Source organism: Chinchilla lanigera, unplaced genomic scaffold (genome assembly GCF_000276665.1).
Source record: "Chinchilla lanigera isolate Chin_1 unplaced genomic scaffold, ChiLan1.0 scaffold00135, whole genome shotgun sequence".
In the NCBI taxonomy this organism is placed as follows: domain Eukaryota; kingdom Metazoa; phylum Chordata; class Mammalia; order Rodentia; family Chinchillidae; genus Chinchilla; species Chinchilla lanigera.
In genome coordinates, this window is record NW_004955536.1 from 3,380,850 (window position 1) to 3,399,895 (window position 19,046).

General features: G+C 36.4%; 1 protein-coding gene across 1 annotated transcript in view; it reads right to left on the reverse strand.

Moving 5' to 3' along the window:
- The window catches only part of Adam32 (ADAM metallopeptidase domain 32), a 130,626-nt gene that overhangs the window by 28,733 nt on the left and 82,847 nt on the right, over positions 1 to 19,046 (reverse strand). The window contains exons 14-15 of the mRNA XM_013507724.1: positions 12,055 to 12,147; positions 10,223 to 10,421 (exon numbers count right to left, since the gene is read on the reverse strand). Coding sequence (XP_013363178.1) covers positions 10,223 to 10,421; positions 12,055 to 12,147 — 292 coding nt within the window. The remainder of the gene's footprint in view (positions 1 to 10,222; positions 10,422 to 12,054; positions 12,148 to 19,046) is intronic.

Consider the following 19,046-nt stretch of genomic DNA (forward strand, 5'->3'; position numbering starts at 1 on the left):
GCATCCATGCATAGCTTGCCTATCCCCTAGAGACAAATTGGAATGCAGAGGGAGTACTGATTATGATACTATTTCACAACTGTAAGAAAGAAGTAAAATGGTCACAATTACTTTATGTTCAGGCTCTTCCTATATTAAGAAATAAGCATTACTTGTGTTCAAAATGTAAATATAAACCACAGGGAGTAAACGGAGAATATAGGACTACTTGCATTCGTGTGTTCTTTTATCTCAGTGACCTAAGACTGATAAAATAAGATTTGAGAAAGTTTTCAGACAACCCTAATAAGTACACTGAGGTCTATAGAGGACTTACTCAGACCTATGAACTTGACTGGAAAGAGCTAATGTTACTCTTAAATCAAACACTGACTTCTAATAAGAGACAAGCAGCATTACAAGCTGCTTTTACATTTAGGAATATTATATTAATTTTAGAAGGTCAGAGACAGGTAACCAGGGCAACAGCCAGTTCCTCCAGCAGTCCAAGCAGTCCCTACATGAGACCCCTACTACCAAACAGACAGGGGACTGGGATAGGAGACATCTTCAGACATGTATTCTTGAAGGTCTAAGAAGGTTGAGAACTAAGCCCTTCAGTTCTTTTAAATTGTTGGCTGTTCATCAGGAGAAAGATGAGAATCCATCTGACTTTTTAGATCATTTGCAAAGGCACTGAAGGAACATATGTCCCCAGCTCCTAATTCAATCAAAGGAAAGATTATTCTTTTTTCATTTATTTACTTTTGAGACAGGGTCTTGCTATGCAGTATAAGTTGGCCTCAAACTCACTAATGTAGCCCAGGCTGGCCTTGAACTCATGGTTATCCTCCTGCCTCAGCCTCCCAAGTGCTGAGATTAAAGTGTGCAATACCACATCTGGCATATTCTTAAAGACAGGTTCATTACTCAGTCAGCCCCAATATTAACAAAAAGTGATAAAAGATGGTTTTTGCTCCAGATATCTCACTTGATACTTTAGTGAAAATGCCTCCAATTTTATAATTGATACCAGAAGGCCAAGGTGAGAAAACTAAGAGACCAAGAGAAAATTCCTGCCTTTGTTGTAGGCTGAAAAAGAATTGACCCTAAGTCAGATTCTTGGGGCTCCAAGTAGAGCTCAAGGACTAAACTTACCTGCTAATACTGTGGAAAGCTAGGCCACCTGAGGAGAGACTATGATGAAAACCACCATGACAAGAGGTTCCTTAAGCCATACCCTGATTGCAAAGGTGACTGCAGGAAGTTGGACTGCTCCCTGAGGCACAGGCCAGCTGGTCTAGAAATACTAAAGGGCCTTGGGGCATTCTCTGCGTTCTTCCTCTGGCCAGGCTGATATCTCAACCAAGGAGCCCTGAGTAATCATGACTATAGAAGGAAAAAGAAACAGCCTATTCCTGGACACTGGCGCTGTCTCTTGGTCCTTCTTTTCTTTTCTTTTTTTTTTTTTATTTTAAAAATAAAAGGAGGAAAATACTAACAGACAGACAACATTTTACAACATAGCAAAGGATCAGTGCAGACAGTACAGAGTTACAAACAGAGTGGTAGGGAATTAACAATGCTTGTTGTATTACATATTGATGTCTTCAAAGTGGTTTCCCATGAAAACAGATATAGACATACAAAGCTGATCAACCAAGGACTCCTTGACAGTTTCTTTCAGCAAGGAAATACAAGACAGTAGAACAGCCATGTTAACTATCCTGCATATACATACATAAAACTTTCTCCTTCTTTCCCTTCTCTTTTCCCACATCCCAGTTGCCCTTTACCTTTGAGTGCTTTCCTATCAATTCACAATGTCTATCATATCTCCTAGTTTAAATTAACTCTTTCAGGCTTTACACAAGAGAAACAATGCAGTGCTTGCACATGTATGTTTGATTTATTTCACTTATGAGTATGATCTCTAGTTGTGTCTTGGTCCTTCTTTTCAACCCTGGCTGCTGTAGTCAGGATTTACAAGGGAATATAAATTTAATACTAGACACATAATTTACAGTATAATTTTATAATATTCACTAAAAGAATCAAATGCAGAAGACTACAGGAGATCTGTCCACATACTAGATACCCAAAGAATCCAGCTCAGGGCCTGAATCCCACAGCAATGTCCTGCAAGAGCCCAGCTGAAGACCAAGAGCCTATGGCAATGTCCTCTACAAGTCCAACTGGAAGTCCAGAGCCCAAAACAATGTCTCATGAAAGTCTACACCAAGGACCTGCACTGGGAAGGCCCAAAGGTCAGTGGTGGAAGCTAGAAAGTCTGCACCATTGGGATGAAGGATCTATGCCACTTAGCTGAGAGATCTGCACGAAGCAATGCTGAAGGTAAGGACCAGAGCTCCCTGCAAAATAACTGCAGCTGTCTTCAGTGACAGCAAAGATCTGAGCTGCTCTAATGATGAGAACAGCTGAGTTCATACAAGTAAAGCCAGCTTCTCCATGAGAATCAACAGCACACCACCTTCCCTTACAGTTCTGCTTTTATGCTGTCGGCAACAGTCCTCAGGTGGGCCTTCCACACTGAGAACCTCACTGACTCAGTTCAGCAGGGTGTTACAAGTTGACAATTAGTTAATTCACCACACTGGTCTTCCCCTAATTGTCATTATCTCAGTGAAGGGAGTCACTGGAGAGGAGGTAACTTGTTTTTCACAACCCTTAGGCTGTAACTGGAATGGCTTTCTTTTTACACATTCCTTTTTAATTTTCCATGAAACTCCAGAATACTGTAATATGTATGCACCCAGGTCAGGTACACTGCCTCCCCCTTGTGGACAATGTGCTTAGAGCTGTGGCTGTTATAGCTCTCCTAGTCCCGGAGGCATCTAAGCTAAACTTAGACAAAAGTCTCACTATATATACATCTCACAATGTGGCAACACTTCTTTCTTCCAAAGCTAGTTTATGGCTATCAGACATTCAACTTCTTAAATACAAGGCTCTACTTCTAGAAAGACCATTCATCAATGACATGTTCCTCCTTAAACTCTGGCACCTTCCTACCAGAAAAGGAAGAAAGTGAGGCTGAAAGACATGACTGTGAACAGGTAATTCTCCATACACATGCAGTTAGAGAAAACTTGTTAGACATAACCCTCACTGACCCTGATTTGACCCACTTCTGTGAGGGCAGTTCATTCTTGGAAAGTGGGACGAGAAATGCAGGGTATGCAGTAGTGACTCTACCTCAGACACTTGGAAGTTCCTCACTTGCCTCTAGGACTCATGCTCAGCTAGCAGAACTCATAGTTCTGACTATAAGGTTTTTTAACTCAGTAAAAAAGTCAGTATTTCAAATGATGATGATTATGTGTAATCCAACTCCAACAACAGGATGACTTAGTAAAAAGGTTCCCTTATATTGGGAACAACAATGACAACAAAAAACCCACTCCTACTCTTATTACCTAACTCTACAAGGTACTAGGGATAGACATCCACCGAGCATTGTATATACCATAACTTTACAAGTTGAAGACTGTTTTGCAACAGACTGGTTTAATTACCCTACAATTAGATGGAAAGCCCCAATGGCACTCATTGGTCCTGTAGAAACAATCTGTGTCCCTGGCTACTGTAGGGAGATACACACTGGGACTTGCGTGGTCACAAGGTAGGAGTTGTGACAAACTGCAAAGTGTTGACAAACCTGCAAACTTACCCTGTCTCTGACATCGATGATCTAGAAGTGTATTTCACTGGTATGATTATTTGGCTTCTATTTTTATCCTTTCCCTAGGATTGAAGATGTCACACAATACAGCAAGGCCTTAACCAACTATACTTAATGGCCCTTAACCCCACGACTGGTCTCTCCTCTGAATGAAGAAGTAAAATTAATGAGGCAAGCCGTACTCCAAACTTGGATGGCATTAAACATTCTAACAGCAGCAACAGGGGATATTTGTGCAATTGTAAAAGCTAAATGTTGTGTGTACATTCCTGATCCTTATGCTAATATTTCAATGACTGTTCAAGACATTAAACAACAGGTTAATGCCATGTTGGATTTTGAAATTCTCTGGACCTTCTCCTTACCCTCTTTGTGAGAGGTTATTACTGGTTCTTCCTGGTGTAAAGCTTAGTTAGTTGTATTCATAATAATCTTGTTGATCTTATTATTTGGCCCATGCATATTTAACAGTTTCTTTGGCCTTGTGTCCTCAGAGACTTAAAGCTATATGCCTACCCTAAATGAGAATGCCTCGCATCTATGAAGGACGTTTAGATAGACCTGCTGGAGAGTGTCTCTGATTGCCCATCACAACTATGATGCCTTTCAGCCAGAAGTAGCCAGAATGGTCTTTACCCCTTACCCGCTCATGGCAGTTAGGGGTACCTCTTCAGAGGGGGAAATGTTATAGATAAGTTAGTTAGAAATATTATAGGCTTTCAAAGAAGTCAATGTTGAAAATAAGAACACATTACAACTATGGCTGGAGGTGCATTCACTGAAGTTCAGGCCTCAAGATAAAGATGAAGTGACTACAACTACATACTTCTGCAAAGGATAAACACTAATGATCAATATTCTAAATAGATATCAGTCACCTCGGTGGGGGGCCAAAACCTCCTGATCCATCCCTTCCAGGAAGGGTCCTTGTTCTTTCCATGTACACTTGCTATGTGACTTGCTTCCCCACTGGATCAACACTGCCTAAGTGACTAGTAATTTTATTGGCTGACCATAGTTTTGTCCCACCTTATACACACCTCATGATTTCATAGCCACCTTGTGATTTTGCGCTATAATCTTTCTTTCAGAAGTGGGGTCCTTGGCAACCCACTCAGGACCCCTCCTGTCTCTCAGTAGCCGTATCTCTCCCCATTAATAAATATTTCCTACTCTTAACCTTTGTCATTCATTAGAACTTATTCTTTGATTCTTGGGAACATGAACTTGGCCTATCAGACATCCAGCAGGTTGGCAGTTATATTTCCCTTATAAAATATGGAGGTACTTAATCACCCCTACATTAGTAGAGTAGGTCATAAGACCAATAAATTGCTTAGCCATAAGTGCATTGCAGCTGATGAGACATGAGTCATGAGGTCAAAAGAAATGTTTTAATCACGACAGTAAAGGTTAGCAAGGTATTCAATTCCAAAATGCTGTGTACAGGATTTCTTCTTGTGGTTAGAGTATAAATGAATATTAAAAAAAATAAAAAGTTTTGTCCTGTAAATTCAGTCAATTTCTTTTATAGCAATAATAAGAAAAAGTAAAAGTATAAATACACATTTTTGTATTTGGGAAAGAGTTTTGGATGCAAGAAAACCTGAATGATCTGAATATCATATAGAAATAAGGCTTTCATATATGAAAAAAGAGTCATGGCATCTTCTTAACCAGAGCTTGGTGCTCTATCTAGATACAAAGGAATGGGAGAATGGTCTATCATGAAAAGAGAATGATCCAGGCATATTGGTACACTTATAATGCTGGCAATGGGAGGCTGACACAGAAGGATTATGAGATGGAGGCCAGCTTATAGTACACAGAGGGATCTTTTCTCAAAAAAATGACAGAGACAGGGACAGACAGAGACAGACAAAAACAGAGAGACAGCAAGAGAGAGAGAGAGAGGTGGGCAGGGAGAGAGAGGGAGAGGGAATGAATCTGCTAAGCCTTGGATGATAATGTGAGCCAGAAAAACAGAGTGGAATCTGGAAGATTCTGAAATGCAAAAATAAATCACATCCTCCAATATCATCTCACATACAAAAATTGCACCAAGAAAGCTATAGTGAAGGAGAAGCATAAAAAAAGAAGGAAATGAAGTAGTTTAACATAACACTGCCAATGAATGCAAAGGAAAACCAAAATACACCACATCTTAAAAAATAATAATAGAACTGAGTAGAAGAATTGGTACTACAGAGAAAAAATTTTCACGAGGAATAAAGAGAGGAAATTATTTTAAAGAAAGATTAGAGATTCATTAGATGATGTGGTCTCATGTATATGTACTTGAAGCACAAGAATATGAGGACAGATAAATGGAGTTAAGTACTTGACACAAGACAAACTATCCAAATCTGATAAAGAACAAAATGCAAGCAAGTCAAATAAACATTAAGCATCTTAAACAGAAAAAAAAACAACAACAGTAATTCCTAGTCATATCAGACAATAAAGGGAATAACCAAAAGCAACTAAAGGAGAAAGGGGGCTTTCTAAGCAATTTCACCAAAAAAACAAAAAAGTGATGGGAAATTGGAAATAATAGAAGAATAGAATAAGACTACAAAAATATTAAAAATAATAGAATATTAAAATAACAAGAATAAGAATGACAGGGCTGGGGATTTAGCTCAGCGGCAAAGCGCCTGCCTGGCAAGTGCAAGGTCATGAGTTCGGTTCCTGGTACCGGAGAAAAACAAAAAGACAAACAAAAAAAAAATAAGAATGACATCATTATTATGAACAATAATAGGATAATAACATATCTTTTCATCAGCAATAATAAAAGCCATTCTACAATGAAATGGTATTATTCAATGTTATAGCAATAAGTATGTTAAACGACTGCTGTATTACCATACAGCGAAATACCACTTTGAACTATACAGGTGGTAATGCCAGAGGTGTCAGGCACATTTCTGTCCACAACCAAAGACTAAAACAAACAAACCAAAAAAGCAATAGTTATATCACTAACTGAGGAGATTTACCAGAGCGTGCGGGGGCGGGGGCAGAGACACTGGAGCACAGAGACACATACCATGGCCTGATGAAAAGGGAGTTATACTATGTATCCATAAAAACTAACCCTGAACCAAAAAGGACTTTGTGCCATGTGAAGGGTAATAAAGAGACCCAGCAGCCTCCACTCATGTCACAGTCACCTGAAACATTCATCCCTACAAAAGCCTATACAGCCCTCATAGACCCAAGCCCTGGTAAGAGTGATCCCAGGTTACCAGACCATTGAACTGCCTTGGAGAAAAGCCCAGCCCACCTCTCATAAGATTGGTTTGCTACATTCCTTGTACTGATATGGTGAGTCTATTTTCATTTTTCTATTTTATTTTCAATTTCCATTTTAGTTTCATTGGTCCATTGGTTGTTCAGGAGCATATAGTAAAATTTCCATGTATTTTAGAATTTTCTGAGGTTCTACTTGAAACTGATATTCAGTTCCATACCACTGTGGTCAGAAAAGATACTGTGATTTCAGTGCTCTTAAATTTGTCACCTTTCTTGTGGCCTAACATAGCACTTTTCCTAAAATAGGTTTTGTCTGTGCTTGAGAAGAATATGTATTGTGCTACTACTGGATGCAGTGTTTTGCGTATGTCTGTTAGGTCTATTTGGTTGTAAGTGCAGTTCAACTCCTACGATTGCTTATTGATTTTCAGTCATGATAATCTGTTACTGAAAGTGATGGATAGAAATTCCTTACTATTACCATACAGCACTCTCTTTTCTTGCATATCTATTAATATTTGCTTCAAAAATTTCAGTGTTCTGATGTTGAATACACATTGAATTACAATTGTTGGATCTCGAGTGTCCCTCTTCATCACTACATCATGGGATGTCTTTCCCCTCCAATCACTCTCAGTGTCTGTGCACCCTTAGGGCTGAAGTGAGCCTCTTGTATGCAGCACAGACAGGCCTTGCTCACAGTGTGGAGCATGACCACACAAGGTGCCAGAACGACTCCAGATAAAGGGAGTAGACTAGTTTTCTGAGGTGGCGGTTTAATTACTCACAAGGTAGATACGCTTGGAGTGCTGCAGAGCTGGAATCCACAGCTTGGAGCAACAAGAAACTCTAGGTCCCACAGCAGCATTAATCTTTTGCTGTATTAGTTCCAGAGCTTGAGAGGTAGACAATATGCGCACAGTGCCAGCATCAAAAAACTCAAGAAAATTTCTATTTTTAAGTTTTTGAAGAAGTGGTTATGTTGGAGACCACTGCAAAGTGGCTCCAAGCAGGATTTACTATTAACCAATTGGCTTTCCCTGTTTACTTGTGACTTGTCTGAAGGCCTCAGCTGAGGATGTCTGGCTCCAATCCCAATTAACTTAAAGGAGACTGTAGCTGCAGGCATCTCACTCCTGCTGTGGAGGCCTTCCTGAAGATAACATACTTCTCCTAAATTAACATGATGTCTTACTTGAAAAAGTCCTGCTCAGATTCCTGCCTTTTCTGGAGTATCCTCTTCCTTTGTTTGTAAACCAAACAAGTATGGGCCGCCCAGAGCAGTCTTTGGCTAACTCAGAGAACACTGAAGCTGTAAGGGAGTTAGTCCCTCCTGGTATCCTAAAATCATTACCATTGTCTGCATTTTTAAGCCTTCACCATCCACTCACTTGGGAGATTGTGGGCCTGACCATCCTGCAATAACTTAGGGTTATTTAACCCAGTTTTCAATATGCTTACAGACCTGGAGTATGCAGTTTGGGTGTGGAAAGAGGAGTCATGGCACCAGGGCCTGAGGGTTGTACAGGGCAGGAGGGTGGCAGCTCCAGAGCCACAGTACTTCAACAGTGTACTTAAACTATGGCTGTTTGGGGTGTGGGATGGGTGCACTGACACCTCCACTCCTGCGGAATAGAGGAAAAACATTTGTGGGTGACATCGTGACAAAAGATCCTACAGTCTTCTACAGAGCAGCTCAATGCAGGTCACAGCAGTACCTTCTGAGTGGTTGGTACTGAAAATTTCTTCCCTTCTTCATTCATAGCCATCTTCAGACATCTCAGGTATTCTACGCAGCGCTATCTGTGTAACTATTGTTCTTTTTTTGCTTCACTGTGTTATTTCAGATTCTTAAATGTTCCCTTGAGCTGTCCCAACGCTATTTTTTTCATTCCTATATAGCTGATGATTTGGTTTGTTATGAGTGAAGGTATGAAGGCTAGAATCTCATTAAAAGTCAGCACAGTGAAGGAAACAATTAAGATAGTGAAAATCCAACTAGCAAACATTTAGACTATCTTCTAAAGGGTTATTTTCCAATGGCATAAGGAACTCATGCAACTCAACAGCAGAGACAACAAGAGTAACTACAATTATAATAACCTGACTGAAAAATAAAAGGATGAATAGATATTTCTCCAGAAAAGAGTTGTAAATTACCTACAGGTATTTTAAAAACTGTTCAACATCACTAATCACTAATATTGAAGAAACATCATAGTGAGATCTGACCTCACAGCACTGGAATGATTATTACCAAAAGATGAACGTTAGCAAGTATTAGTGAGCCTTTTGTACCGTTGGTAGAATATGCAAATTGGTGTAGATTCTATGAAAAATAGTATGAAGGTTCTTCACAAAGAAAACTAGAACTATTTTATGATTCAGAATCCTAACTCTAGGCACACATTCAAAAAAAAATGGGATTATTAGCTCAAAAATATATATATAATATAATATATACATACTGTATACCCATGTACATTCAAGACCATATTTAATAGCCAAGATTTGAAAACAATCTGAATGTCCACAAACAGGATACTGAATAAAAATGTGATATTGATGATACAGAAAGATACATGCACAAGAAAATATTACCTCACTAGAAAAAGAAATCATGCTATTTCATGAAAACATGGATGGATGAACCTGGAAAACATTGTGTAAAGAAAATGAGCCAGATTTAGAGAGATAAATATTACATGATGACACATATAGATGGAATGTGAATTGCTCAAATTCATGCAAGTGGAGAGAATGGTGGCCGTCAAAGTATGGGACAAAGGAACAAAGGGAATGTGTTGGTCAAGAAGCACAGAATGCCAGCTGTGCAAAATGACCAGGTTAGGAGATACAATGTATAGCGATGTAACTAGAATAAATAATACTGCATTGCCTACTTGAAATCTGCTAAGAAAATAGGTCTTAAGATATGTTAAAAAGAGGGGCTGAGGATTTAGCTCAGTGGCACAATGCCTGCCTGGCAAGCGCAACATTGTGAGTTCAATTCCCGGTACCGAAAAAAAAAAAAGATATTTTAAAAAGAAAAAAGAAAATGGTAACTTTGTGAAGTGGTATTTTAAATTAGATTGATTACAGTGAATATCTCACAATGCATCACATAGCAAAACATCAAGTCATATACCTAAAGACATATTATTTCTACCTGTCAATTATGTGAATAAATATGGAAATATTAATACAAATATTATATGAAAGTGAATATATATTTAATCTTTCTCTGATAATGTTACTAGATTTTATGTAATAAGAAATTACCATTTCCAAAATAGCTCTCACAACGTGCATCAAGATCATGGCAGTCTCCATCATAACATATAAATGCATTATTTTTGCACTGATGTCCATTTTTTACAAATATGTCAGGCACACAGTGTTCTGAACTTCCATTACAGTGCTCAGGCATATCACATTCAGGATGCTTCATGGGTCTGCAGAGAGTGCCTGCTTGTGAAAACTAACAAATTAAAATATAAAGAGTATATCATTATATATAATGTTTATACTTGTCAATATTTATTTCAAAATTATGACAATTACTTATACTTTTGATTCACAAATACCTGTCAATATTTTTTATAAATCATTATACCAATCATTAAAAACTAAACTGTTATCAATTAAAATGGGAGATAAAACATATATATAAGAAAACAGGGGAGAAAAATCTGATAGCCAAAGTTTTATTTATATCTCTAGGACAAGAGAGGAAAATTATTCCTTTTGAGTGAAAATGTTTATTTAAGTCAATTTCCAACTAAAATATATTTATATAAACTGCAATTTGCATATTGTTTTCGTTTGGTTTGGTGTTTTTGTTTTTTGCAGTACTGAGGATTAAACCCAAGGCTTTCTCATTGAACTATATCCTCACAGCTTTTGTAAGTTTTGAGACATATTCTATTGTTTTCCTAGATATTTCATTTTTGATTAGAAGTCACTAGTAGTTATTACCCTTACTTTCTTCTACTTGAAGGAATTTATTTTTCAGTCAGTAAATTCCCCAGGCTAACCTTGCACTTGTGAACCACTGGCCTCAGAGCGCCAAAGTCCTCGGTTTACAGGTATGTGCCACCAGACCCAACTTCAAATTATTACCATCTATAAGTACTTACAAACATAAGTATGGAATACTTAAAGCTTGCATGACAAATGTGAAACATAATAGAATGAATGGAGGAAAAAAACGTGAATAAAGAGCCAATTTAACTCTGGAAGTATTTGAAAGAGCTCTAATATAATTTTTTTCCTGACTTATGTTATAGTTCATTAATCTTTTATTTATTCTTTTATTCATATAACAATTTTAAATGAGCAACTAGATTATAATTTATCATTTATTATTTCAAGTTGATATAGAGTTTAGAGAGGTTAGGATGCAATATAAGACAAGATTATTTAAAAACTATGAAACTGTCACTCAAGGGCAGTCAGTAACACAAGCTCTACAGTTGGTATTTCAACAGAGATACTCTCACATAGAGGATTTGTTACAAATACAGTATGTTAGACAAAATGAAAAGCAAAACAAAATAGCAGTGAATATTTTCACCAGATAAACTAAAATATGGTTGTTCTGCCACATGATCTCTGAATAACAAGTTTAGTTTAAGCTTTCTAGTACATGCACTATTTGGAAAATATTACCCTACTGAGTTTTACTTTTCACGCTTATATGGAAAATTGCTGTGTCTTGCAACTGCCTGGGTATAGCTACTCATTGTTAACAGTAACACCATTTTAACTTATAAAAATATAATCACTGGAGAGAATGAATATTGGACAGAAATCCTGAAAAGAAAGGATAACTGTCCTTTTCAACGGGGATTTTCTGTATTGAAGAGCTCTACAATCAAGGCTTAAACTCTCCACCAAGCATTAAAAGTAACAACATTAAATTGAAACAGTGGCATTAGACAAAGGCGTCAACATCCAAGTTCACAAGATCAGAACTCTAACTTAGAATTTATTATCGTTTTCTTTATTTAAAACATCATTTACTCTGATTTAAACCTGCACTTCTAAGGGTTCTCATGTTTCCTATGCAGGATTCAATAGATATTTTTGATATTAATAAATTTAAATCTTACTTTGCACTGACTGCAGCATGGTCCCTTATCACACTCTGACTGCTCTTTCAGCTGACACGTTGCATGATCACAGCAGGCCTGAGGTCCACATTGCTGTGAACAAATGGAATGTACAAGTAAAGATTCATCATGACAGCAATAAAAACTTTCCAAGGAGCTCTATTTACTGGGCTTGGTCTTTGATTTTTGAAGCAGGATATACATGTTCTTGACATTTATACTCTTGAACTTCTCTAAACATTTAGTTTAGATCAGAACAGAATAGCTGAAATTGCACTTATCTTCCTGTCCACCTAGAAAGCTGGGAAACTATATGAAGGTTTCTTTTTTAAACTGGATAGCAGAAAAAGCAGAATTATAATTAATTAGAGAAATGAAGCAAAGGGACCAAGCTCTGAGTCAGCAGCTTTCCACCGGGAAGTATTTCTCCAAGCAGGCCACGACGATCTCCAAGACAGAAATGGGCATTAGAAGTTGCTGAGTGTACAGACTAGGTTGCTACTGTACAGTATGCTACCTAATAATGAGAGCTGGCATTTACACAGCAATCATCAGTGCATGCTTCTAAAATTACATCAGACACTAATGAAAAACCTAGGTAAACCTGAAGAAACACAAACAAAAACATTCAAACAAAAAAGAGAAAAGGAAGATATTCAGGGCTCCCATTAACTGTGGGACAATATCAAGCCACCTGAAGTGTATGAAATCTATGTTCAAAAATATACTACATACCCAGGAAATGTACTAATTACAAACAGGAAGACTAATAGAGCTACACCTGTATACTTCACAGTCAACCGCTAAAAACCAAAAGTAAAAGGAGTACATTGAAAATACCCTGAAAAAGAAACTCCTTCATGTAGAAGAAAGTAAGAAGAAGAAGAAAGAAACTAGTGACTTCTAATCAAAAATAAAATATCTAGGAAAACAACAGAATATCTGCTTTAAAGAGCCAAAAGAAAATAAATCTGCCTGTATATAATTTATAACCAGTAAATGTATTTTTCAAATATGAATACTTAATAAACACATTTTCAGAAAAATAAACATAAAACTATTTGTCACTTAATCTGCATTCCTGAAATTTCCAAATAAGATTCTTCATGCTAAAACAAAATGACTCAAAGTAGAAACTCAGGCTGGGTATGGTGGTGGGTGCTTGCAGTTTCAGTATGTGGGCTGAGGCTGGAGGGTTGGCACAAGTTCAAGGACAGCTTGGGCTACATAGTCATTTCAAGGCTAGTCTGAACTGCAAAGTGAGACTCTCTCTCCCCCAAAAAGTAGAAACTCAAATCTTCAAAAAGGAATGAAGCATTTTAATAAATTCTGGGTAAATAAATGAGAAGTTTCTTCCTTTTAGAAATTTCCTTAAAATAAAATTGACTAGGGGCTGGGGATTTAGCTCAGTGGGAAAAGCGCCTGCCTGGCAAGCGCAAGGTCATGAGTTTGGTTCCCGGTACTGGAGAAAAAAACCAAAAAAAAAAAAAAATTGACTATATAAAGTAAAAATAATGCTAACGTATTATGAGGTCAATAATATACAGAGAAATGTGTTGTAACAATACCATAATAACTGGAAAAGAGGGAATAATAAGTTAAAGATACATATAGTAAACCTTTAATAAACCACTAAAAATATAGGTATCAGCAATAAATAAACAGGTATTAATAACAATATAATTAAGTTAGAATATTGAAATCTACTCAAAAAGAGAACATGAGAGAAAAAACATGGATAAAATAGAAAAGATGAAATGATAGATAAGAAAGGAATCATATTTGCTACACTAATAAAAATAGACCCAATATAGAAATGCATGTAGAGATTATCAGTATGGATAAAAATGTAAGACTTAATCATATGCTATCTACAAGTAATCTTCATTTGCCATAAAGACAGCCAGCAGCTAAAAGTAGAAAAGATAAAACAAAAAACAAGGTGTACAGATCCTAATCATAAAAAGCTGAAGTAATTATATTAATTCCAGGCAGGGTAAAGAATCAGGGTAAATAATATTTATCAATGATAAAGTGGGGTTTTTTATAAAGAGTTAATTAAACATCAAGGAGACAGAAAATTCCTAATAATATATGAACTAAGGAATAGTGCTTCAAAATCCTGGTGTAAAGATATCAGATTGAAAAGAAAATTTTAAGACAGAGAATAGTAATGGCATATTTCAAATCTGCTGTTTCAGTAAATATAAGTGAAAAGAAAAACAGTGGCATGGGATTTTGAACAATACTAACAACCAACTTTTACTAATTGATACATACTTCTATTACTATCAGAAGTCACTTTATTTTCAGTATAGAGGACCTAGGTAACAAAAACCTACAAGGTAGACATAAAACAAGACTCATTATATTTGATTTTGGTTTTTCTGGTACTGGAAATCGAACTCAGGACCTTGTGCTTGCCAGGCAGGCGCTTGTGCCACTGAGCTATATCCCCAGCCCTCTATACTTGAAAGAACTGAAGTTATACAGAGTATGTATTCTGAATACTCGTAATATCAAGAAACAAGTAGATAACTGATAAATTCCCAAATATTTGGAAATTAAGTCAAACCTCTAACCCTCCCACGTATGAATAAGAAATCACAGAGGAAAAATGTTATAAGATGAATGATAAACCAAAACATAATACAATATACTTGGCGCAGCTAACCCATGCAGAAGGGACAAATAGAAAACACATACAAATTACACATATAAGAGAAATGTTGGACTGGTGATATAGCTCAGCAGCACAAGCACTTGCCTGGCAAATGCAAGGTCCTGAGTTCAATTCCCAGCACACACACAAAAAAAGGAGACAGAAATGTTAAAGACACAAAAAATCAACTGCTTAAACATCAAAGTTTAAAATATAGAAAAACAATAAAGCAAATGGAAATGGAAATACAAAGGTAAGATCAGAAAAGATGGGATGAAAATGAACAAATAACAGTATCAGTGCACATATAGGATGGCTGTTTAAAAAGCTAACTAACTTAAATTCTATGTACACTGAACAGGAACAACAGAAGTGCAAAGTACCAATAGAGGAATAAAAGGGGAATAATCATTAATGATCCTCCTGCAAATGGAAAAAAATGGAGTAGCAGCAAGAACTTTATGCTAACAAATATGGCAGAAAAAGGTGACTTTTTTTCACTGAGGTTTGAACCTATCTTTTTTAATGAACTACATTCCATTTTTTACTGTTTTTTAAATTTATTTTGAGACAGGGTCTTGAGAAGTCACCCAGTAGGGGCTTGAGTTTATGATCCTCTTGTCTCACCTGCAGGACAACATTTTTTTTTTCTAGTTTTAAAAATTTAAAAACTGACAAAACAACAATGAAGACAAAATCAAAACAGCACAAAAACAACAAAAATGATACATGACCTCAAAACAAAATAATAGAAATTTACAGTGGTTGCTACATTACATACTGTTATCTTCAACCAAGTTGCTCAGTCCACTAGACATAAGAGTGTGAGATTGATCAAACAATCAATGACAGTAACAAGTAAAAAAAAATAATAAAGAAATAAAACATTGCAAATGATGCAGAGTTTCACCATATGAGATGGTAGGAGTTCAACAGTGGTCCTTCTACTGCATATTGTTTTCAGATAAGTCATTCTGATTACCAAATTCAAGTGTGTAAAATCGGTCAAGAAAATTTTAAGCATTGACTGTTCCTCTCAATAAACCAGAGACATCAGCAATACACCTATTCCAGCTATCCTTATGTATACATATAAATTGTTTTCCATTTTAAAAAATCAAAATAACAAAAACAAATACATAAACAAAACAGCATAGAGAGCAATAAAAATGATACAGAATTTCAAAACATGGTGATAGGATATTAACAATGGTTGTTATACTATACAATATCATCTTCAAAATGGTTGCACATATAACCAGATATAGGCATGCAAGATTGATCAATTACACATTAACAGTTCCCTTCAATAAACCAACAGATATTAGTAGTACAATTATCCTAGCTATCCTGTGTATATATATACATATTTTTTCCTCCTCTTTCTTTTTCCTCTCCCCTCCTTCATCCCAGTTGCTCCTTCCTATTTGAGCAGTTTCTTTTCCCTTTCACAATATCTATTGTACCTTTCAGACTTTATTTACTCTTTTAGGTTTGTATAGTAGGAAGGAAATACAATGTTTGCACATGTGAATCTGATTAATTTCACTAATAAGTATGGTCTCTAGTTGCATCCATTTACCTATACAAGCCTGTAGCTTATCTTTTTTTTATAGCTGAGTAATACTCCATTGTATAAAAATACCACTTTTTTTTATCCTTTTCTCAGTGGATGGACATTTGGGTTGTTTCCAAGATTTCGCCATTACATATTGTGCTGCTATAAACATAGATGCACATATATCACAGTGGTATGACGCTTTCAGTTATGGAAAAATACCGAGGAGGGGAATAGCTGGGTTAAATGGGACCTCTAATCCTAGTTTACTGAGAAATCTCCAGACTGATTTCCACAGTGGTTGCACCAGTGTACACTCCCACCAACATTGGAGAAGAGTTCCTTTTTCCCCACAGCTCCCCCAGCATTTGTTATGGGTTGATTTCTTGATGACAGCCATTCTTTCTGGGGTGAGATGGCATCTCAGTGTTGCTTTAATTTTCCTTTATTCAAATGACTAAAAACATTGAACACTTTTTCATGCATTTATTTGCCATTTGTATTTCATCATATGAGAAGTGTGTATTCATCTCAAATGCCTCTTTTTGTATTGGGTCTTTGAATTTTAGGGGCCCTCATTTTTTAAATTCTTTATAGATTCTCAACAGGAGTCCTTTGTCTGAGGGACAGCTGACTAAAATTTTTTCCCAATTTGTGGGTTTTCTTTTCACCCTGTTGGTGATTTCTACAGATGTATAAAAATGTTTCAATAAGATGAGATCCCAGTTGTTGAGTCTTTGAAGTACTTCCCATGAAGTTTGGTTTTTGTTCATGAACTCTCTGCCTGCCCCTATGTCTTCAAGACTTGCACCTACTTTCTCTTCCATTAGATCTAGTGTTTCTGTTTTAATAGTTAAATCTGTAATCCATTTTGACTTGAGTTTAGCATGTGGAAAGCCAGTTTTTCCAGCCCCATTTATTAAAGAGGCTATCTTTCTTGTAGTGAACATGGCCCCACTGTCAAAGATAAGGTGGCTGAATGTCCTTGTGCTTGTGTCTGCATCTTCCAGTCTGTTCCATTGCTTTTTCCATCTTTTTTTTTTTTTTGCTAATACCATGTTGATTTTATCACAGTAGCTTTGTAGTATAATTTCAAATCAGGGATTATGATACCTCCTGTCTTGCCTTTGTTGCCCAGGATGGCTTTTGCTATTCTGGGTCTCTTCTGGTTCCAGACACATTTTAGGAATGTTTTCTCTGGGTCTGTGAGGTGTATCAATGGCATTTTCATCGGAATTGCCTTGAATCTGTATAACAACTTTGGGAATATGGCCATTTTCACAATGTTAGTTCTTCCAATCCATGAGCAAGGAATATCTTTCCATTTTTTAAAATCTTCTTCAGTCTCTTTTTCAGAGTAGTGTAATTTTCACTCTGTAGATCTTTTACTTCTTTTGTTACAATAATTCCTAAGTATTTCAATTTTTTCAATGGTATTGTGAAAGGTATGGTTTTCCTGATTTCTCTCTCAGTCTGTTTGTTGTCTGTGTATAGGAATGCTATTGATTTTTGAGTGTTGACTTTGTTTCCAGCTATGCTACTGAATTTGCTGATTAACTGTAGGAGTCTTTTGGTGGAGTTTTTGGGGTCTTCTATGTAGAGTATCTTGTCATCTGCAAATAATCATAATTTCACGTCTTCCTTTCCTGTCTTTATTCCTTTTATTTCTCTCTCTTGTCTAATTGCTCTAGTGTCTCCAGAACTATGTTGAATAGGAGTGGTGACAGTGGACAACCTTGTCTTGCTCCTGATTTTAAAGTGAAAGCTTTCAGTTTTTGACCATTTAGTATGAGGTTGGCTCTTGGTTTGTCATAGATGGATTTTATCAGAATGAGGTAAAGTCCATCTACACCAATTTTCTATAAGGTTTTTTATCATGAATAAGTGTTGGACTTTTGAAAAACTTTCTCTGCATCTATTGAGATGATCATGTGATTCTTATATTTAGCTCTACTGATATGGTGCATTATATTGATTGATTTGCATATATTGAAACATCCCTGCATTCCTGGGATGAATCCTACCTGGTCATGGTGTATTATCTTCTTGATGATTTGCTGCATTCTATTAGCTAGTATTATATTGAGAATTTTTGCATCTATGTTCATTAGTTGAGATTGCCCTATAGTTTTCTTTTTTTGGTTAGTTCTTTTTCTAGTTTTGGTATCAGGATAATACTTGCCTCCAGGAATGAGTTTGGGAGAATTGCTTCCCTTTCTCTTTCTTTAGAGTTTGAGAAGAATTGGTACTACGTCTTCTCTAAATTTCTTGTAGAATTTAGCTTGTAATCCATCAGGGCCTCAGCTTTTCTTCATTGGCAAGTTTTTTAATACATTCACAATTTTCTTGGCTGATACTGAGTTATTCAAGATTTTTACATCTTCTTCATTCAGCTTTGGTAATTCACATGTATTCTATGAATCTGTCCATTTCCTCTGTCAATCTGATGTTTCAAAGTAGGTACTGATGATCTCCTGAATTTTTACAGGATCTGTAGTAGTATCACCCCTTTTATTCTTTATTGCATAGATTTGAGTTTTTCTTTCTTTTTTTGATAAGGTTAGCTAGCGGTTTACCAATTTTATTTTTTCAAAGAACCAACTCTGATTAATTCTTTGCATTGTTTTCTCAGTTTCAATCACATTAATTTCTGCTCTGATCTTTCTAATTGCCTTCTTTAGGCTTTGGGATAAACTTGCTCTTATTTTTCTAGAAGCTTGAGGTGCAGCCTAAGATTATTTGTGGTTATTCTGTTTTCCTGTGGTGAGAATT